The sequence below is a fragment of the Eublepharis macularius genome, chromosome 19 (assembly GCF_028583425.1).
Source record: "Eublepharis macularius isolate TG4126 chromosome 19, MPM_Emac_v1.0, whole genome shotgun sequence".
Taxonomy (NCBI): domain Eukaryota; kingdom Metazoa; phylum Chordata; class Lepidosauria; order Squamata; family Eublepharidae; genus Eublepharis; species Eublepharis macularius.
In genome coordinates this window covers 26,071,974-26,094,245 of record NC_072808.1, presented here as the reverse complement: position 1 = coordinate 26,094,245, position 22,272 = coordinate 26,071,974, and the positions used below count along the sequence as shown (strand labels likewise).

General features: G+C 51.4%; 1 protein-coding gene across 2 annotated transcripts in view; it reads left to right on the top strand.

Annotated features, from left to right (window-relative positions):
• Positions 1-22,272, top strand: part of FGD1 (FYVE, RhoGEF and PH domain containing 1) — a 52,843-nt gene extending 30,571 nt beyond the window's left edge. Inside the window, exons 3-18 of one of the 2 annotated variants that reach the window (XM_055003570.1) lie at positions 443-617; positions 2,093-2,558; positions 5,069-5,158; positions 5,526-5,674; positions 8,067-8,223; positions 8,813-8,951; positions 9,569-9,627; positions 11,182-11,328; positions 11,438-11,530; positions 13,081-13,160; positions 15,204-15,234; positions 15,916-16,005; positions 16,972-17,097; positions 18,854-19,012; positions 20,991-21,134; positions 21,974-22,272. In XM_055003570.1, the coding sequence (XP_054859545.1) occupies positions 443-617; positions 2,093-2,558; positions 5,069-5,158; positions 5,526-5,674; positions 8,067-8,223; positions 8,813-8,951; positions 9,569-9,627; positions 11,182-11,328; positions 11,438-11,530; positions 13,081-13,160; positions 15,204-15,234; positions 15,916-16,005; positions 16,972-17,097; positions 18,854-19,012; positions 20,991-21,134; positions 21,974-22,225 (2,357 nt within the window). In that variant the 3' untranslated portion in view covers positions 22,226-22,272. Of the gene's footprint in view, positions 1-442; positions 618-2,092; positions 2,559-4,766; positions 4,872-5,068; positions 5,159-5,525; positions 5,675-8,066; positions 8,224-8,812; positions 8,952-9,568; positions 9,628-11,181; positions 11,329-11,437; positions 11,531-13,080; positions 13,161-15,203; positions 15,235-15,915; positions 16,006-16,971; positions 17,098-18,853; positions 19,013-20,990; positions 21,135-21,973 lie in introns of those variants that run through there. The other variant, XM_055003571.1, reaches the window with a different exon arrangement.

Below are 22,272 nucleotides of genomic sequence, written 5' to 3'. Positions count from 1 at the left end.
TTTTAAAAAGGCTGTGTGAAGATCTAGCACTGGCATGAAAAGCCGTAAGTTGGTGCTTGGATTAATGCCGAGTGGACAAATCTTTTTTAAAAATGGGGACTCTTCTAAGTTTCCTAATACAGGTAGTGGAGGCAACAGGAGAAAGATGGTGACCCAGCTGGTGAGTCCCTGTGACCCCACTGCCACACCCCGCTTCCCTCCTGCTGTTGCCTCCATTTGCAGAAGACAGGCCCCACCGGCCGGGGGGTCCGTCTGACCTACCACCTGCTTCCTGCTCTCACGGCCAGGGGGCAACCTCCCCTCCCACACCAGAGCAAGGAAGCGAGTTTGGAGGAGGTAGAGGATACCTGGCGCTAGTCAGTAGAAGGGAGGCCATGATTGCTTCCGTCTTTATTCGGTGTGTCTAATATACCACGAAAGCATTTTCCATTTGCCTTTACAGTCCCTCCAAAGCCAGCCCATCTTCAGACCATCCAGCCACCGCGGCTCCCTGAATCCATCCCTCCGCCGCCATCGCGACCCCTCCCGGCTGACCCCCGCCAGAGCCGTAGCCCCCAGCCCAAGGATGGAGCAGGGCCACTATCTGCGGTATCTTCCCTCATTGAGAAGTTTGAGAGGTGAGAGCTGTTTACCTTACCTCTTTCCTACCTCTGGGAATGTGGTTGTTGCTGCCACCCTGTTGTTATGCTGCAAGCTACAGAATTGGCACCCCCACCCTACAGGAGTCCATCTCACCTAGCCTTTGCAAAGCACTGTGTATGTCCTTGATGAGCGACACGGGAACGTTCTTGCGGGATGTGTCCCGCCCAAGGCCATCCTAAACCGAGTGACACCCTTCGTAGCCCACTGAATTCAGGGACTTAGAAGGGTGTCGCTCCACTTGGGGCGGTTCTGTGAGCCTGGAAACTTCTTCTGCAGCTGGTTCGGCTGCCCTTGTAGGATCTAGACTAGAGCCAGTAGAGACCAGATACAGAAGTAAAGAAAAAGAAAAAAAAAGCCACTGGTCAGGCCCTAAACCAGATGTGCAAATAGGAATGTTCCATGGTATAATTGTGCCGTAATGTTGCACCTCTATGTCAGGTAGGATCCCAGGGCTTTTTTGAAAGTTGTATTTGGAACGGCACAACGGTGCATGCTGCTACAACACACCTTTGTGTTTCCTGTTGTGTGTGCATCACTACCCTTATCATAAGTCTGGCAACTCAGCATGATTTGCTGAGAAAGGGGTTTGCATGTCCTAGAATGATACTCTTCCTGTTTGAAATATTCTTGAACACTCCGAGGTAAGCAGTAATGGAGGCTTTGCTTGGGAGAGAAGGAAAGGGCCCTCGTCATCAAGGACCGGCGTTCTAAGGGAGTCTGGAGTCTATTCACTTTACTTCCCGCTGACATAATACAAATTTTGCAGGACTTGAATCCTTGAACTTCACAAACATGGTGTTTTGGAATTGCACATTTTCCCACGGAACAGCTCATACAGTCTTGGCAAATTGTCAACGTGATGGGAATTCAGGAACAAATTTCAGACTCGTGTGGCTTTCTCTGCCATGCATCTAACAGGGGACTGTGCGTGGGTGTGCTTATGCAGGCGAGCCTTATTCTTGTAAATATTCTGTCTCACACTTTTAAAACGTGGCTGGAACTTCTGAGTGTGACAGCTCCATGCCAAAGGGTATGTGCGTGGAAGGAGAGGGAGCGCGAGCCTGAAGCACACTCTTGAGACCCACAGTATCTCAGTTTTACCTCCCTCACGTACGCACTGAAGTGCTGTGTGTAAGGTCACCATATCTTTGATTTTTAGATTACAAAAAAATGACATTGCCCTACCGATCACTTCCTTGGGCTTCTGGCTGAACCTCTGAGCGAGACCGCAGAATGCCTGCTGAAGTTGCTTTGTTGGGTCTTGATGTCCTGTTTTTAGACGTGGCTGTTAGTCCTCTTGCTGCTGCTGGTTCTGCTGTTCTGGGCACGTCCCTTCCCGCCTTGTGGGGTAGCACTGAGGGGTCTGACCACCCCTGACCTGCGGTCTGCTGGCTACCTCCCAGACAACCTGAGGGTCCCGCTCTCTGTATGTTTTGCTCTTTTCCTTCAGGGAGCCCGTCATCCTGACGGTTGAGCAGCCCCCTTCACCGTGCCCCAGCCTGGACCTCCCGACCCCCAGGGCAGGTTCCATGGAGCCCTCCCTGGATCGGCCGGCTTCGATGGAATCGGCGGATTTCGCTCACAGACTCTTGGGCCTCCTGGTGCTGGAGGAGGGGGCGGAGGCTGTGGGGGGTGCTGCCGCCTGCCTGCCGCCTCACGATGGGGGGAAGCTGGCCAACAGAGACAGCGGCATCGACAGCATCAGCTCGCCCTCCAATAGCGAGGAGATCTGCTTTGGCGGCGACGAGGGCACAGGGGAGGAGGGGGCAGGGGCAGCCCCTCCCTCAGCGGCCATCAAGCGCCGCTCCACCCGTGATTCTGAGGGGGACAGTGACATGGACGACGGCAGCGGGGACGAAGCAGAGCTTCTGACTGAGCTCCAGCCCCCACCGGCTGAAAGGCAGGACTCCGAAGAGGTGAGGGGGCCAAGGGTTGCGCATCCAGGCCACGAGGGGACGCCCACCCAGGCGGAGTGCTCTGGCTGAGCTCCCGCGCCACTCATTGGATGACCTTGGGCTGGTCTCTCTCTTCCTCTGTCCGCCCAGCTCACCTCACGGAAGTGTTCTGAGGAGAAAAAGAACCCAGGCAGAGTCCTGCTGGATCGGACCAGGGGTCTGGTCCACTCCTGCTCCAAGTGGTGGCCTGCAGCAAATTCAGAAAAGATAGACCCAGTAGTATAATTTAAAAATTGCACGGGAATTCCACCTAGAAAAATAATACCATGTTTTCAGCCGTGTATATTATGCCACAGCCCTACAGCATGTTTGTTTGTACCTCCACATTCATCACACACACCCCTCCCTCAAACAGAAAGCCCAAACTCAAGCATTTTCTGCACATGCGCAGAAAACCCACCTCCCCCTTCCTGCTGTGCCCTGTGGCAGGGCCAGTGAGTCTGGGCTGGCTGGGCAACAGCGAGGTGAGCTGCCCTGGGTCCGTCCAGCACCACCCCTTGCTGAGATGGGCCTCCCTGGGCCTCCCAGCACCGTGGTGAGGCCTGGGCACGCAAGGCTCAACTGGACTGTTCTGGGAGAAGGTAAGGGAGGGGGGTAGGAAGGGGCAAGGGCGTTTGTGATGGAGGGGAGAGCTTTGGGAGGTATTCGGTAAGTTGAGGGTGCCTGGGAGGGGGCCGAGCAACATGGAAGAGGGAGGGAAACAGTAACAAGGAGGGGTGGCTGGGACAACTGTCTCCACCATCTGCGATGTTTTGTCAAGGGACCCTGCTTGTGTAAGTCTGTCGTTTCATACCATCTGCACTGACACGGAACCTTTTAGTTAATCGTCAGTGTATTTAAAGGGGATCCTCTCCTGATGTGCAGGCTCCCATTCCAATTAATACAGCGAAGAATGTCAGTTTTTCTGATCTGACGTATTATGTGCATATGCAGATACGATAGCAGTATGTCACAAGTAATGGTACTGGTCCCGGGCGCACTGGAAAACACGCCTCCAGTCTGCCACATCAGATCGTTCGAGAAGCACAAACAGCAGCCCACACAACGGCCAGCCAGTTGCCTTGAAGGGCCCGCGGGCAGGACAAGGGAGCCGCGTCTCCCTCCTCGGGCTGCCTCCTGGCGCTGCTGTTCAGAGGTTGATGGCCTCTGAATAGGGGAGGTCCCTTTCTTAACCAGTCAGGAGCCATTGATGGACTTCTCCATGAACCTGTCTACGCCCTCTTTTAAAGCCAGGGAGGGGGGGAGGAGGGAACCACGGGCGATGCCCTGGCCTGGCCGGAAGGGAAGGATGAGAGAGAGAAGGATGAGAGCGAGAGAGAGAGAGAGAGAGAGGGTTTTCCTGTGCTCTTTGCAAGCAGGGCGGGATAGAGGAGGGCAACTAGAATGATCTAGGAGCTGGACTGAAGTAGCCGTGATCGTTTCAACTGCCCAGTTGTACTTATTGGCAGGGTGGTTAAAACCCTCCCACTGCATGTTTGTGGGAGAGGCATAGATTTTTCACCCCCCTGCCAGTGCCTATGAGATTTCAATCAAGAGATGAGACAGAATGTTGACTGGGAAGCATTTCTAGGCTTGCCTCTTAACTTGGAGTAGACGATTGAGATAGGCAGGGGGTGTGGGATATGAGGAGGGGGCTGTGGCGAACAGCAGGCTCTCCTACCCCAAAGGGTAAAATACATTCCTCTCTGAACCTATGGGACTTCTGCCCCACATCCAGCCATGGTCTTTTGGGGGGGAAGGGTGTTGTAGGGAAAAGCAGCAGCAGTTCAGTTGGTATCTACCTCCACAAAACAGCAGACAGTATCAGGTTGCCTCTGCCTGGTAGCGTGGCAGAGTGGGTTTGCTTTGCCTCTGGGAGAGGACAGAGTACCCAGTCAAGAGGCCTGTCCCTGGTGAGGAGCAAGCCTGGTGCCCTTTAGTCTGACAGTTGGGAATGGGCAGGCTGGTGGGGGGTGGAACCCTGTGCATGTGTGAAAGGTTCTAACCTGGTAGCTAGTCAGCAAAAACCTGTTTGTACATGGAAGGGAATTAAAATCACTCCTGGAGCCATATGTAGCTTAAATTTATGTGCCTCAGGCAGGTTTCCTCTTTTGAATGTTGGGAGACCTGGGCTGCTGTCCTGTTCTTTAAAAGCCACCTGGACATAATTAAATCTTCTTTGTTGTATAGTTGATCCACCTGCTTCAGTGATCTGTGTATCTTCAAATGCAGTACAAAACTTACCTCACGGCAGAGGACCCAAAGCCTTTACATTTGCTGCCGAAAGAACATCTGGTAACCGAGGGGAAGGTGCCCATTTCAAAGCAAACCCAGTTCCCCAACATCCTAGTAGGCAGGGTGGGTTCCCTCCGCTGAAAGAAGGACCAGTCCCACGTGCTTGTATGTGCCATCCTGAAATGGGGTGTGAGATTTGATGTATTTCCCCTCTAGGGTTTTAAAAAAGAAACCCACTCCTCTTCTCCTCTCAATAGATGACAGTTCCGCAGAAGGTTTTTCAAATCGCCAACGAACTTCTCCAAACTGAAAAGGCCTACGTGTCCCGTCTATATCTGCTGGACCAGGTAAAGCGGCTGCTCAGGAGAACCCCAAAGTGGCTGCTGTGTGGGCCCTGCTTCTTAGGGAGTCTTGAGGCAAATTCAGCACCTCGCCACAAATCCGCCTCCACTGGGCGCCCACTGACAGGGCTGCGGGGTGTGCCTGGAATGCACGCTCCTGCGCAGAAGTACTCCGGGGCGTGGCCCACCTCCGCAGGGGACGGCAGTGTGACTCTCCCAAATCCCTGGTTAGGAGTTGGGTCTAGAGACTCAGAACGTGGGAATGGGAGGTGAGCCGCTTGCTGCTAGATGCTGCCTGTGACCGAGATTATCCTCCCGTCGGAGGCAAAGCTGCCTCCCTCCCATGTCGCTGACCCATGGCCCTGTCTCCCAGGTCTTCTGTGCCCGTCTGCTGGAGGAAGCACGCAGCCGAAACTCCTTCCCCGCTGAAGTGGTGATGGGCATTTTTGCCAATATCTGCTCCATCTACTGCTTCCACCAGCAGTTCCTGCTCCCAGAATTGGAGAAACGTATGGAAGAATGGTGAGGCAGTTTGGTTTGGGGAGTTGGGCTGCAACGGGCTGCGCTTGCAAAGAGAGTTGCTTGCGTTAAGTGTGGGTGAATTTGTCACGGGGGAGGGGCTGTCTCCCCGGCTGAACCTCCCATTCCTTTGGATGGACTGCAGATCCTGGTGCTGACGGGCGCCCTCAACGTGGGGGGGTGGGGGGGCTCTTCTGATTGTTGGCTTCCTTGTACTTTGAGACCAGCCTGAATGGGATGCTTCGTGGCATCTGTTCCCCACGTGGTTCTCCTGGAGTGACGTGGCTCCGCTGGCTGAGGTGCTCACACCCTCACTTCTGCCCAGGCCATCTGTACTCCTGAATTCACCCCCCAAACCAAAACAGCCTTATGGGGGACAACTCCCAGGCCATTTCCGTAACCACCAGGGGAAGGTGAGGGTGGCTTTGAGAGGGACCACGGTGCGATCTCTCCCGCAGGTTCCGTGATGCTTCTGATCCAAGCGTGGTGGTTGTTTTAATACCTTGATTGTCTTTCCGCCATGTGCTCCCATTTGGTTATGGCTTTTCCATGCTCTGATCCCATCCAGGTCAGATTATTGTCATGCGCTCTATGTGGGGCTGCCTTTGAAAATGGTTTGGAAACTTCAGTTGGTCCGAAATGTGTTAGCCAGGCTACTGTCAGGGGTTCCTTACAGGGTTCGTATCTCCCGCGTGCTGAAAGGGACGCACTGGTTGCCTGTCGGTTTCCAGGCACGTTTTTTACCTTCAAGGTCATAAAATGGCCTCGCTCCTCCCATACTGTCTAGTCCACCAGTTAACACCTGCCTCTCAAGCCCTGGTCTCGGTGCCTTCAGAAGTGAGTCCGATCCAATGCAGGGAATTGAACAAAAGGTTTTTGTAGCTCGGCTCCTGGTTAGTTCCCTTTGTTATCCCTGAGAAAATGAGCTCCTGCCTTAATAATAGCAGCGGCAGCAGTATCAGAAGGACGGGCACGAACAGCGGCATCCACACACGCCCTCGCCCAGGCTGCCTGCTGCCGCCACCTTCTTTCTGCCTGCTCTTCCCCCCTTTTGTCCAGACGCGAGGGCAATTTCTGCAAGATCCCTGCAGCCCGAAACCTTCCCTTCCCGCTCCCTTCCCCTTTTCTTACCTAGCCACATTGTAATGATAGGACGGCTCAGCAGAAGAATGGGAAACGGGTCTGTAAAGGGATAAAAGGGAGGATTCAGAGTTAGATCTGCCCCCCCCCCCTTGTGATGAAGGGGGAGCATCCAGACGGACCCTCCAGCCACAACCGCTCTGCAGTTTCCTTTTTACTTCAGAGAAAACGAGGTGGGTAATTTCGCCTCAGAGTAAACAGATAAAAACAGTTTCAAGTAGGTCTGCAGTAGAGCAGGATTTGAGTCTACCGGCAACTTAGAGGCCAACAGGATTTTGGGGGCAGAAGCTTTTGAGAGTCAAAGTTCCCTCAAATATCTTCATCAGATGTCTGAAGAAGGGAGCTTTGGGCCTTGAAAGGGTAAAAAACAGGAGTCCGATGAGCTGTGTCCCGACTGGGCCCAGTTCCTCATAGCTGCTCGCTTTTACTGTAGGGGCCTCCCGTGGTCCATACAGGGAAAATTCCCCACATGCAACACCCATTTTCTTAAATACTCCTGACTTTCAGAAGCCAGAGCTCTCTGTAAAGATGCGTGTCCACATATTAAACACGTTGTTGACAGAAAATTTAATATCTCTCATGTCCCCGACTGGTCTTCATGTGTCAAAGCTTTATCATCTCATTTTAGAATGTGGTTCAGAATTATGGATCTCTTGATGCTAGGATTCTTGAGATCTATTGACTATTTGTTCGGACCCGACTCCCCTCCAAGTGATCAGGTGGTCTTTGCTACTGAACTTGGATCCATCCTTCTTTTCTACTTTGTGAATGAGAGAGCTCAGCTTCTCTCTTGGGTTGCAGTTCAGACATCGCGATAAACCCTGATTTGTTTAACACATGGTCTGTACAACAAACTCAGTTTAGTCTGTTTGGTGTAATAAGCCGTCTCAGTTTGTGTGTCTGCTTCTCTCTCTAACCTCTCAGCAGCGAGGACTTCTGTAGCCAGATGTCTGTGGGCAGTGGCATTACCTAAAGAACTCTGGATTGTGCATTCAGATATCACAATAAGCCCCAATTAGAACGAACTGGGGTTAACAAACCAACTCCAAACTTGAGTTTGAAATCCTTGGTTGGGTGTCAGCCAACAACCCCTAGTTTGTTGGGCTGTCATTTTGGGCTCTGCAGCCAACTAGGGTTTGGACAAACTGCTGTTTATAAATAATAGTTTATCACAACATTTGAACCCAGCCCAGTTCCTTGGGCATTTCTGTTCTGCAAGCTGTTTTCCTAACCTGTTCATCCTTCGGTCTCACAGGGACCAGCATCCTCGCATTGGGGACATCCTGCAGAAACTCGCTCCTTTCCTCAAGATGTATGGCGAGTATGTCAAGAACTTCGACCGCGCCATGGAGCTAGTCAGCACCTGGATGGAACGCTCAGCACAATTCAAGAGCATTATCCATGAGGTGCAGGTAAGCCGGATTGTCTGTGTTGTAGCTCAGAGTCTCAAACACTTCTCACAACTTAAAACTCCATGTCTGATTGACGAGGCTCCCTGTAGGAAAGGACTAAGTGGTTGGCACAACTTCTTTTTGTTTTTCAAGCATGGGGCCAGACAGATCAATGGAAAAGGGATGGGCATGGGATCCTAGGGATATACCACAAGCACACTTAGCGTTTGGGGTTTCCCCCCCTCCTATGTGCTCAAAGTTCATGAAAAATTAATGCACTGAATTGTGTGCCTTAATATAAAAAGAGGATCTAGGGAAGTAGGGACCCCCCCCCGCCCCGCATTGAACCTTTCTCTCATTTCGCTTCTCCCCCTCCACCCAGCACTTTTGCTTTATACAGGTGAGGGGGGAAAAACCCCTAGTTTGAGGAGGTCAGAGTGGTCCATTCCTGCTGGAAATATGATCTAAACAAATCTGCGTGTCGAGGCCCCTGCATGTGAGGGGGGCTCACCCAGGACTCCTTGTCTCTCGCCCACGGGGTCTCTGTGTCCTTCCGGGGCAGAAACTTATCAGGCCAGGGCCACTCTCCTGAGATCCCTCTGTGTTGCAGCGAGAAGAGATCTGTGGGAATCTCACCCTGCAGCATCACATGCTGGAGCCTGTCCAGCGGATCCCTCGCTACGAGCTGCTGCTGAAGGACTATCTTCTCAAGCTGCCCCCGGACTCGCTCGACTGCAAGGATGCCCAGAGTGAGTGCGCGAGTGCTGCCCTGGGGGCCGATGGGGAGCAGGCAGGGAAGGCCCATTGGCACAGGTGCTGAGCATCACGGCAAGCACTGGAAAAAGGAACTGTGGCGGTGCCAAGCCGCATGCTGAATCAGTTAAGGACACTGGATCCCGCCCCCTCCCCTCCACACACACTGCAAATTCTGCAGTGACAGTTGAAGAACGGAGGTGGGGCAGGGGAGGGTGGAAGGTCAAAAGACCTCTTCGTGTGGGGTAGATGGCCAGCCCTTTGGCACCTCATTAACTTGCCTTTTGGATCAGCATCTGGGCAGCCAAGGGACTCCAGTTGCTGATCTGTAGTCTAAATGGCAAACTGGATTCCAAGCACGTCCCCCCTCCCCACCCCAACCAGTGGTTAGGTGATTAGCTGTGCCGTTCTGAGCAGTTACACTCTTCCGAACCCACGGACTTCACATTTCTTAGGACGGCACTGTAAATAATGGAGTTCTGGGTGCTCTAACTTCCATGATTTGATTTCTGCCGATATTTGTGTCTGCTGTTTCTGCTTTGAGCTTAGGAAGGGAGCACTGCGGAGCCAGGCCCATGAAAATAACATTCTTTTCTCTTCTTCCCACACTCAGAATCCCTTGAACTTATTGCAACAGCAGCCGAGCACTCAAACGCCGCCATCCGCAAAATGGTAAGAGTTGAAGGCATCCTCGATGCCGAAGGTGGGGGATACCCCAGTTCTCCAAAAGAGCAGGGGACCCTTCCCGAGAAGGTCAGAGGCTGCAGTAGCCTGGGCCACACCTCTGCTGCACAGCGAGACCGCAACCCACTCGTGTGCCTGAGCCACCCAATCTAGATCTTCTGCATTATAACTCTTGACTCGTGGCCATACTGCAGCCCCTTCTCTGTTCTTTGTCACCACCTTACCTCCCACCTCATCCAGGCAGATGCATTGCAGGGAATGTATATGCGGTCTGTGCAGCGTCACAGTCTGGAGACCACTCTACCCTCCTTTCCAGTTCCCAGACCTCACCACCCTGCGCTTTCCCCATTCTTATTCCTGCCTCCGAGTTCTAGCAATGTTGCTTGAGGCCCCCAACCCTCCCCTTGAGAAGAATCCGTAAGGGCTGCAGGGAGCCTTGGCTTTTGTCTCGGGGTTGATCCAACCCCTTTGTGTTCCGCTGTGCAAAGGTGAGTGAGAATGGAGGGGTCTGTTGGAATCTGCTGGCTCCCTGGTGCTTTTTACTGGGACGCTGAATTCTTAGCTCTAGCCTGATGGTGGAGGGGTGAGCAAGTGTCCTGCCTCAGCTCACTGGCATGTGTCCTGGGGGCTGGCATTCTTTGTGAAGAGTTTTGGAAAACGTGATGCTTGTGCGTACTTCCTCTCTTAATTTTAGGGCCCCAAAGAACTCATACCGTGTCATATAGCCCTGCCTTCTTGATTTGTTAATAGGGAGTTCTTACTGCGTTTGCCTGCACCTTCTCACCACCCCCTGTTTCTTTTCTCTCCTAACACGTTAGAGGTTGCACAGAGCAAGGAGCTTCGCTCTCTGCACATGCAGTGTAAATTGACAACTTCTCATTGTCCAAATCAGAACAGAATCAATTTCTGAAATAGTAAAGAGTCCAGGAGCACCTTTAAGACTAACCAACTTTACTGTAGTGTAAGCTTTTGAGAACCACAATTCTCTTCGTCAGATGCATCTGATGAAGAGAACTATGGTTCTCAAAAGCTTACGCTACAGTAAAGTTGGTTAGTCTTAAAGGTGCTCCTGGACTCTTTACTATTTTGCTACTACAGACTAACACGGCTCACTCCTCTGGATCTAGAATCAACTACTGTTACTCATGCTGCATGAACTTAGCTTAGAAACAGTATGACTTCTTCAGTCTTTCCCCACTGACTTGCATTCGTAAGACTGGTAAATTTAATTACTGCCACTAATGGTATTTGACACGTAAAAATGTACAGATGTTGTACATTGTGCATACACGTACAGTGTTGCATTCATTGTAATCAGTCCTGAGAAAAATGGATATTCATAGATCACTTTTGGATCGCATTGCTTTCCAGGAAAATCAGGGTGGCTTACATGGGGCTTTCTTCAACATGCTGGATCCTAACCTCAGTCTTGTGAGGCTGGTTAGGCCAAGAGAAGGAACAAATTAACCACTTAGAGATGGGGATTTGCGCCTCTGTCATTTGCGCTCAGCTTCCTACCCCTACGCCTGTAACCCTCTTTAGGAGCGAATGCACTCACTGCTGAAGGTTTATGAACTGCTTGGAGGTGAAGAAGACATTGTGAATCCCACCAACGAGCTTATAAAGGAAGGACACATCCTGAAGCTTTCCGCTAAGAATGGCGCCACGCAAGACCGCTACCTGATCCTGGTGAGAGCAGGGGGGTAACGTTCCCCCCAAGGAATCTTTCCTAGCTCAGGAAGAGAGTGGCAGGAATCCTTCTGCTTTATATAGTTTCAATTTCTCCTTTTTTGTCCAGTTCAATGACCGCTTGCTGTACTGCGTTCCCAAATTGCGTCTCATTGGCCAGAAGTTTGGAGTCCGTGCTCGCATCGACGTGGAAGGGATGGAGGTAGGTGGGGGTTGAGGGCGAGAGGAGCAGAGAATCACCTCCGGGGAGATTCTCTAAGGTGAAATGGGGAATCTACCAGTTAGAAGTAGGTGGGAGGAGTCAGCCTCGCCCATCAATGATGCATGTCCGTCATCTGGTGACTCAGTATTTGATGACTTGCTATGGAATGTGTGAGCTCAGGCCCCAGAAGTGAGTTATCGGAGGAGATACAGAAAATTCTAAAGGTGGTGTTTGATCAGCAAAGATTGATTCACATGTGCAAGTTGTCCCTGGGAGTTGCAGTCCACCGAATCAGAAATATGCATGTATCACAGAATCATAGGGTTGGAAGGGACCTCTACGGTCAGCTAGTCCAACCCCTTGCACAATGCAGGAAATTCACAAATACCTGCCCCCCCGCCCCCCCACGCACACCCCCAATGATCCTTACTCCGTGCTCAGAAGATGGCAAAAAACCCTCCAGGATCCCTGGCCAAACTGGCCTGGGGAAAATTGCTACCTGACCCCAAGGTGGCAATTGGCATTACCCTGGGCATGTAAGAAGGGGCCACGAGAATTAAGCACTGATGCAGCCCTTCCTGCCCTCCCTATCATAATCTGCCCAGGTTCACAGAATCAGCACTGCTGTCAGATGGCCATCGAGCCTCTGCTTGAAAACCTCCAAGGAAGGAGCGCCCACCACCTCCCGAGGACGCCTGTTCCACTGAGGGACCGCTCTCACTGTCAGGAAGTTCTTCCTAATGTTTAGCCAAAAACTCTTTTGATTTAATTTCAACCCATTGGTTCTGGTCCGACTTTCTGGGTCAGCGGGAAACAACTCTGCCCAGTCCTCTATATGGCAGCCCTTTAAGTACTTGAAGATGCTTATCTTATCGCCTCTCAGTCATCTCCTCTCCAGGCTAAACGTACTGAGCTCTTTCAACCAGTCCTCGTAGGATTTGGTCTCCAGACCCCTCCCCATCTTGGTTGCCCTCCTCTGGACATGTTCCAGCTTGTCTATATCCTTAAACTCTGGTGCCTAAAACTGAACGCAATACTCTTAATTGAGGTCTAACCAGAGCAGAGTTGAGTGATACCATCACTTCTCGTGATCTGGACATAGGGTTGCCAGCCTCCAGGTAGTGGCTGGAGAGCTCCCGGAATTTCAACTGGTCTCCAGGCCACAAAGGTCAGTTCACCTGGAGAAAATGGCTACTTTGAGGGGTGGACTGTATGGAATAATGCCATGCCGAGGTCCTTTCCCTCCCCAAACCCCACTTTCTCCAGGTTTCACCCTCCAGATCTCCAGGAATTTCCCAACATGGAGCTTACAACCCTATCTGGACACCATGCTTCTGTCGATACAGCCCAAAACCACATTTGCCTTTTTAGCTACCACCTCACACTGCTGACTCATGTTCAGAGTATGGTCTACTAAGACCCCTAGATCCTTTTCGCACTTACTACTGCCCAGACAAGTCCCCCTCATCCTAAATTATGCCTTTCATTTTTCCTACCTAAATGCAGAACTTTGCAACCAACTCTGTCTCTCCATCTCTTCTACTCTGCAGCTGAAAGAGACGGGCAGCCTCAATGTGCCCCGGACCTTCCTTGTATCAGGGAAGCAGCGATCTCTAGAGCTTCAGGCCAGGTACGTTGAGGAATCCCAGATGCTCCTGTTGGCGGCCCTGATTCAGGGGCAAAACTTTCTTACTCCAGTAACTTGGTCTGTTTCTCTTGTCTGCTGTTGGGGCACCCCTGTAGTAACTCTGCTTCCCTCTCATTGCTTCTCTCCGTCTCCTCCAGTCACCCCAGATAAGGCTAACGGGCATATCCCTCCCAGAGTTCTCTGTGAATGCTCATTAGCGTATCTTCTAACAACTTTTGTTGGTTTTTTAAAAATTATTTGGAATTTGCTCATAGAAATGCTATTATTAGAAACAATTGCATCAAGGATATCATGCCTGATAAAATAGAATATGCTAATTTCTTCGGGGAGACAGAAGAAATATAAATAATATAAATAATAAGGTTTTATCAAGGTACTTTTCCAAGGAAAAGATTTCAAAGGTGAGGTGTTAGGGAGCTGTTATGAGCCTGGGGTTACATAGTGAGGCCTAGTGGCTCTGAGGAAGCCTGCACTAAAGTGACTGCCTCCATCTACCAGGTTCCCATTGGCCCCTGTGATTGGGTAAGGGGATTCTGAGGGGAAATTGCACCAATAGTAAAGTAGGGGGTGGTGCCTGAGAGAAGGGATAAAAGGCCTCGCCACAGTGGGAGAGGGAGGGGTTCACTCCCAGGGAGCAGAGGTGAGGGGAGGCTGCTGCAGATGGAGGGATCCTTGATCCAGAAGGGGTGAGACAGTGGGAAGCCAGTCGCCAGGAGACAGTTAAGGGCAGTCTAGTTAGATGCATTAGGGCGTGTTTGTTTATTCACCAACCTTTACTATCCTCTTTTATTTTACAAAGCTTTGAACACCAGTTATTAAGAAACCTTTTAAATAAAGTTCTTTATTATTCTTCATGGGTCCTCACGCCTCATTTGGTCACATAATAAATCAAACCTACTGGGAAAGAGTAAGCAGAAGAGGGTCGTTGGGGGCTCCGAGGAAACCTGTCCCAGAGTGGTGGCAGCCGACAGAGAGCCTCCCTGGGCCTCGGCCAGCTGGGACGGGCTCAGAAGCGTTGCACTCGGAGGGTTTGGATGCTGTCTGGCCCAAAGCCATTAACAGGTGCTGAAGAGAGGCGGCTGTTCTAATCGAGGTGTTTGTGGTATTGGGCCCTGCGGGGTTCCACCTTAGTAGCTGTGCTGGTCAGCATCTACATGAAACCGAGGAGACTTGGAGTCAGGCGCTTCAGTATGGTTACTGGCACTCAACTCCTCCTTTTCAGTGGAATCAGGAAAGGCAGTGGGTGCGGTGCTTGTTTGTGGAAGCGGTGATGGGTCAGGACCAGTAAACTAATTCAGTCCCTGTGGTTGGGATTACACACTTACACAGCCACTTGATAAGAGAACTGGAAACCTGTACCAAAGTGGGGGCAGCCTACAGAGAGCTTCCCTCGGCCCCGACCTGCTGTGACAGGATCCTATTAGTTGACTGATATACTGAGGTGAAAGGAAAATCTTTTTTTAAAAAAATACGTAAATGTGAGTCTTGTTCCAGGTATAATAAAAATGGCTGCCAATTTTCAAGAAAATGGCTTGTGTATCTTTCACTATCTTTGGTTATATTATAGTTTTATGGAGGATTGGAGGATTTGGACATGAATGTGTCCTGAATTTAAGGGGTGTGATTGCTGTATTTTATCCAAAATATCTTCTCTCAGTTGTTCCTCCTAAATCTTGTTCCTAAGCCTTCATACACTTTGATTTTTTTCTGGTGGTAAGATCTTAATAAGCAGTATACAAGGAGGAGAAGGCTCCTTCGAAGGGGAGTGGTTCTGTTTCACATTAGGATTTCAAAGGCAGCTATCCCTTCTCTCTGTTGTTTCTGGAGGAGTAAGGACTAGTATAGGAGTCTAACTTGCAGATGTTATCACTGTACATATTTTGGGTTGCATGTGTCAGCCTTGACAATATCTCCATGTTATGTATGACATCACCAAATCTATAGAGCTTGCTCATTGGAAAATATATTGACTGGTCTGGGTACTAGCCCTACAATGTGGGTGATTTATTTGTCATTCTCCTTTAGGACTGAAGAGGAGAAGCGAGATTGGATCCAGGTAACTGCCATTCTTTCTCACCAGCCCTATAATGTAGTTCTTTATCACTATGGCAGAACAGAAACCTGCCTTTGTCTCCAGCAATTCCTGTTAAATCTTCCATTTTTGACTAGTAATGCACCGTGTGGGATTCCTAAACCATGCCTGCATAGGTAGTTTATGCCAGTCCCTGTGAGAATGGAGGGTGCCTGGGACAGACTCTCTGTCATCAGGAGTGATGCCGTTTGCTATGACCTTGTGCCCTGTGGGCTCCTAACTGTATAGATTCTGACATTGCAAACTACCACACCTACTAGCAGCGTAGATCTTACCAGAGGAAGTAATCGGTGTGCATGCGTGGTGTGGATGGCACAGGTCTGCCACCCATAGATACGCATCTGGGGGTGCAAAAGACGTGTGGATTTGCATGATTGCAGGAGTCTCTTGAAGGTCAGGGAGAGAAAGAAGCTGAAAGTCAGGGAGCGGGGAGATGAGCGAGAGGTTGGGGAGGGGAAAGAACAGCCTCTCCTTTTAGGCTGTGAGTTCCAAATAGTAACTGGGATTGGAAGAAAATACGGATACTGGGACTCCCTAAGTACACTCGCCCTCTTCCCCCTAAAGGAGACTAGGAGCCCACTTCCCTTCTGGGTTCAGAGATCTGTTTCTCTGTGGCAACAAATGCAATCTTGTTCAAACCATCAGGCGATACAGGCAATGATCCAGAAGCATGAGCAGACTCTGGAGACCTTCAAGCAGTTGGTCAGCGAGGATGAAACTCCGCCCAGTTCACCCGTGAGTTGCTGCTCTGTGCATGTGTGAATCTGCGCCCTTCGTGGGGAGGGAGAGCTCTTGCTCCTGTAAAGAGTTTTAATTGGTGTGGGGTCGTGATTCAGCCTTGGGGTTTTGAGATTGCTTGGAATCCTGTTGGATTAGAGGCCAACAGCTTCGTGGTGCTGTGTGCACTCTGAATATGAGTTGTGGTTTTCCCATTTAATCCAGAGTGAAAACAAACCCTGTTTTCCTCCTGTGGTTTAAGGGGAGGTAACTGTGGACTGGGTGTAGCTGAAATGTGCCTGGATGCTCCACCCGTAACCACAGTTTGGGTACTGGGGAAGTTCACTCTGCTTTTAAAACGGGCTTCGTAGAAAAGGGGTTTCCCCCTATTTCCCTGCTGAGTTGGGCTGTAGCATTACAGCGTGGCTTGGTCAAGGGGTGGGGGAGTCCAGGCTTGGGCTTGGGAGGGGTGGTGGTGGAGGACCCTGGCAAAATCACTATTGCGCCTGTGCTTTCATGCAGGTGTGGTGGAGAAAGAAGGGGAGGGGCAGCGAGATGGGGAGGCCACAGCAGTCAAGTGGGGGGAGGTGTGTGTGGCCACCGTAGCCACACATTTTCCCATCGCTTGCTGCTGCAGCAGAGATCCACTTCCAGGCCCCCATGTGGATGGAGCCTAGCGTGGCTTCTTTTACTTCCCATAATTTATTCTGCTTCGTGGGGCAGACAGAGCAAGAAGTTCTTCAAGTCTCTGATGAGTGAAAATGTTATTCAGCCGCCCATCTGAGTCCAGCAATTATTGCACATTCACTTTCAAGTGTACTTCTGCAATTAGAAGGTCGAGACCATTTTTCAGAGAGAAATTTTCCTGAAAACATGGCCTGGATTTTGAGCCAATGCTACACTTCTCTGCACTCCCGGAAGCGGAAGGATACTTTTTGGTGTATGCATGAGATTAACCTTCTCAAATTGCTGCCCTGCCTGTAGGGGTGTGAGCTGGGGCGCCGGGCACCCACGCCAATCCGGGAAAAGGAGGTGACCATGTGCATGCAGTGCAAAGAGCCCTTCAACGCCCTCACCAAGCGGAGACACCATTGCCGGGCTTGCGGCCATGTGAGTGTTGGCCCCAGTGGGATGGGTTGGGATTGAGACTGCGCGTCCGCAACTCCCGTCTCGTTTCACATTTGCCAGGGCATTTGCCTGTCTATGAGGGCCAAACCAGCTCCGTGTGCCCGTCCTGCACTGTTTTTGTTTCTTTCAAACTCTGCCTTCGTTCAGGGAACAATTTCCACGGTGCCACCTCTGCTGAGTGCTCCTGGTGTCTGCCATGGAGCGTGACTGACCTTGGGAGATTCTGGGGCGCTGTTCTAGGTTTATTCGGGACACTTTTCAGATGTGTTGGGCTTCTGACCACTGCTCTGAATAAACTGCAGGCAGTGCCATTTCTACTGTGTCTGTTTTAATGTTTGGTTTCTTTTGCAAATATGAAAAGAGAGGAAGCCTTTAACCTTTTCCTCCTGGGTGTTTCCTTCCTGGTATAGTGGTTAAGAGCAGCAGGACTCTAATCTGGAGAGCCAGGTTTGATTCCCCACTCCTCTGCTTGAAGCCAGCTGGGAGACCTTGGAACAGTCACAGCTCTCTCAGAGCTCTCTCAGCCCCACCCACCTCACAGGGTGATTATTGTTGTGGGGATAATAATGACATACTTTGTAAACCGCTCTGAGTGGGCATTAAGTTGTCCTGAGGGTGGTATGTAAATCGAATGTTATTATTATGTTATTACAAAAATCACCCCTGAGCATTTTTGACTCCTGCTGAGGGGATAAAAGCAACTCCATGGTGGGGTTTTCAAAGAAGCAAACGGCAAGGGAGGGAAAGGGTTAAAGGCTGCTTCCACACAGAAGTTTTGTTCTGGTTTGGTGTCCAAATGGGAGCAGGTTGGTTTTGGGGATCATCCATAAGTGGTCCTCTCTTAATTGTCCACTTTCAGTGTTTATCTGCACTTTGCTGCAGTCTGTCCCACACCTGCTTTGATAGGATGGTGGGGAGGGGGGATGGTGGTGGCCGGGCTGAGGCCAGGGAAGTGGAGGGGAACGTGTGCCAGGTGGGTGTCCCATTGCCGCTCTCAGTGCCTCTCCCTTCACATCGGCAATGGAGACAGTTGTCACTTTGTGGAAGCCGTCAGTTTCCCTCTCATCCCACACCATTCTCCTTCTCGGTAAGGCGATTCCAGAGACTGTACTTGCAAAATAAATAATACTGTTTGAAGCATATAATGCTATTTGAAGGGGGTGGGGAGTAATATACAGTTTAAGACCTAGGACTGTAACACAACCCCCCCCTCCCCCATACCCTGGATTCTTTTGTGACAACAAATTTTAAGATAAGATCCAGCAGGCAGACTGCCTGTTGAGGAAGCTTCTCTGTCAAGACTGATTTTCTAATTGAGAAGCTCTGGATAAGCTTCCTAGAAACTCTTGAGTTCCCTAGAACACAGTCTGGAAGCCCTTCAGCCAGGGGATCTCGTCTGGTTTGTATGTTCAGTAAAATCAAGTGGAGAAGTTGGTTTTGTCTTGGATTGTTCCCATTTGGGCTGCAAGTGCAGGCGGGCGTATGGGGCAATCTGCCCCTTCAGAGCCTTTGCTCTTTAAAAGCGTATTTGTGGGAAGGCCAGGCTGGAGCGGTCTCCTTCAGATGTTAATATCGTGTGTGCAGAGACTGTTTTTAAAACCGCACCTGCAGCTCCCCACCTGCAGAGCGTTCCAGAGTTCTTTCCTGGCTTTATCACTTTATTCTGTGTGTGGTATAAACTGACTGTTGATCACTATGAAGTCACCACAGCTCATGTCCCCTTGCCCACTTCTTCCAGGTTGTCTGTGGGAAATGTTCAGAGTTTCGAGCTCGCCTGGTCTATGACAACAACCGGCCCAACCGTGTCTGCACCAACTGCTACACGACACTACAGGGCTCCCCTGCCAGTCCTGCCCCGCACCCCAACACGCCTCAGCGCCGGAGGTCCATCCTGGAGGTGAGGCTGGCGGGCGGGTCCTGCCCCCCCCCCCCCCCCGTGGAATCCTGCCAGGGGCGGAGGAGCCCTGCCAGTGGGATTGCGGAAGGGCTTCCTTCCCTGGCCTTACTCAGCTTCGGGGGGGGGGGTTCCTCCAGCAGTCTCTGAGAGGTTTCCTGCCCGGGTGGTCTTTTGCACGCTCGTCTCTCAGGGAGCCTCCACGGGATGCCGCTGAGCCTTGAAACGAGAGGCACACTTACCGTCCGGGGAAAACGGGGGCACTCGCGATTGGCTTTCCGTGGGCACCCTGCCTTCTTCCAGATCTGGGGGAAAGATGCAGAAAGTTTTTGGGTTGCAGAATTCATCTTTTGGTGCCACCTGCTGGTTATTCAAAAGCTTTTCCGGTTCAAACATAACATGTCAGTCCACTAACCCCGGATTGCCGTCTCGCTGGGGTCTCAGACCGGGGTGCTTTTAAGCAGCGAGCAACAGGCGCAGCTACCCCAGGCCCCATCTGGGGGGGCGGGGGGGGCTGGCTGCTCAGCCGCCTGCTCGACATCATTGCCAGCACCGCAGGCCCACTTGCTTCTGACTGCCAGTGGCCCTCCGGATCTTTCCTGGCCTGTTAGCGGAACGAGTGGAGAGGAACCTTTGCCAAAACACCCTCCTTCACCCACAGAACTTTAGGAAGATCGGAGAAAACCTCCTTGTGGCGGGAACTCTCCTCGCCCTTCCCACCAGCTCTGCTTATTCTCTGCTTTGCTGTTCTTTTCCTTCCTCTGTCCCTGTCCCAGTAGCACAGTTTTCAACAGGGGGCAAAGCACACAGCCTGGTATGTGTGGCAGTTGTAAAATGTAGTTTGTGGCAAGCGGCGGGACGCCTTGTCAGAGCCTGTGATCAGCGCCACACTGAGCAGCGTGACGGCACTCTGAGTCCATTATAGTCGGTGAGCTTAAGAACTCTGCTTAGGAAGGCAGTCGGCTTTAATGTTGATTCCGAGTATCAGCTGGCCTGCCTGTGTCTTGTTTCTCTTAGCTTCAACTAACAGAGCATCACCGGCCTTCACAGCGGAGCGGTCTTTTCTTTACAGAGCATCTCTTGAGGCTGCGAGTTGCTCATATGCGTGTGAATGACCTCCTTGGGGAGCTGGGTGCCAGGCCTGGCGGAGTTTGGTGTGAAAAGGACAGCAATTTCTCCTCTCATAATCTTGATAGAAGCAGATCGGTGTGCACTCTGCATACACAAATTCTGCACCAAAGTAGCGCAAATGCTAGAGCCGGTCTGTGTTACCCAGGTCCGCTTCCACACGGAGGTGATTCTTCTTCCGTAGTGAAGTTTTCCGTGCACTCTTGGCTCAGTCCTCTGTGGCTGTCGTTCCCTTCTTCCCGCTGGAGGGCTGCTTTCAGGCATTTAAAACAGTCGACAATGGCTGAATTGTTACAGTATCATACTGGTACGACACCATATAATGCTGTTAGCAGTCTGCAGCAACAAGGTCCTGGTTCCCAGCTTTAATTTTTCAGAAACCAGCTGTTTCATAGTAGACTTAAAGGAAGAGTAACATATTTGTCCTTATAACTCTGCAATGGAAATGGGTGTTTATTATTTACATTACTTACAGTCCACCTTTCTGATTGAGACTCAAGGCAGATTAATTCATGTCAGTCAGTATGAACCATGGCTGGAACTACAGTTGGAGACTTGTTTTTAAAAAATAAAAACTAGGAACTAGTACATAGTTGTAATAGATTATTATAATGTTATAATAATATAGTGATTTGCCTGTTGAAAAAGCACTCTGGTTTGGAGGATGGTAGTTCTGCAGAGAGGCCGGGGAAATGGGGGCAACAGGAGCAGGGCCTACAAAAACGCAGTCTTCCCATCACAGGCTGGAAAGGGGACTTTGACCACTATGCGCGTGTGCCTCTGTGGGTAAGGCCGGCTGCCTTGGGGGGGCCTTGCTCTGGGCCTGACCAGCCCCTCTCTGTCCCCCCTGCAGAAACAGGCTTCGGTGGTGGCTGAGAACAGCGTCATCTGCAGCTTCTTGCACTACATGGAGAGAGGAGGCAAGGCCTGGCACAAGGGCTGGTTTGTCATTCCTGAAAATGAGCCCCTCGTGTTGTACATCTACGGAGCCCCACAGGTACGGCAGCGCCCTGCCCCACATCTTAACTTAGAGGGAAGGCAAGTGGACCGGAGGACGGTAGCCGTGTATGAAACAATGAGTGAAGCTCAGAGCGTAAACACAGGAAACTTTATTCTCTTTCCTAATGGGACTTGGAGTGAATGAGTGAAATGGGTGAGTAGCAGGTTTAAGACAGTGAGAACAAATTTGTGATCCAAGCTTGTGGAACTCATTGCCACCAGGTGCTGAAGTGTCAATGTCAGGCAACAATTCAGCTAAGCATTAGAGGAGTAGTTGGAGGTGCTATGCTGTTGGCCCTTCTCTCTGCTGAGAACTGCGGGCAGCAAGGAGCATTAGTGAAAAAGATGCACTGAACAGGGAGAGAGAGCCCCCCCCCCTCCCCATACTCTACGGCTGAGCGCTTGCTCCTAACTACGCCTACAGGGCGAAGGAGCAGAGGGCAGCCATGCGGCACAGCCAACCTAAGTGGGAGGAGCTCAATTCCATACTCCCTCCACTTTGCTCCTCTTCTCCGTTCCATCCACTGTCCTTTATGTGAAAGAGCAGGCTGAGCCTGGAGCAGGACAGGGAGGCTGTAGTGCTGTTCCCCCTCCCCGCTTGAGAATGGAGTTGCTGGTTCCCCCTCCCCAGGGGACACTCGCCCTTCTCATCACGAGGGGCCAAAAGGGCCCATCCACCTGGCTGTGACCCTCCCTGAGACATCTTGCTGGGCGTGGGGTGGAAGGCACAACCTGTCCGCCCAGGCAGTGGAATCTAGTCTCGCCTGGCGCCTTTCCCCTTGTTTGCGCCCTCTCGTTTCCACCACTCACTCAGTCTGACTCTCAACCGTCCCGCAGGATGTGAAGGCCCAGCGTTCCATGCCCCTGATCGGCTTTGAGGTGAGCCTCCCTGAACCTGGGGAGCGGGTGGACCGCCGCCACGCCTTCCGGATCAGCCAGAGCCACCTGTGCTGGTATTTCAGCCCTGAGACTGAGGAGCTGAGGCAGCGGTGGATGGAGGCGCTGAGCCGAGCAGGCCGAGGAGAAGGCGGCAAAGGACCGCCTTCCATTCTGGAGGCAGATGAAGACACGGAGGCAGAGGCGACCTAACTACGGAGGCTGGGGGATCGGGAAGAACTGAATCTGCCCCGGGGGGG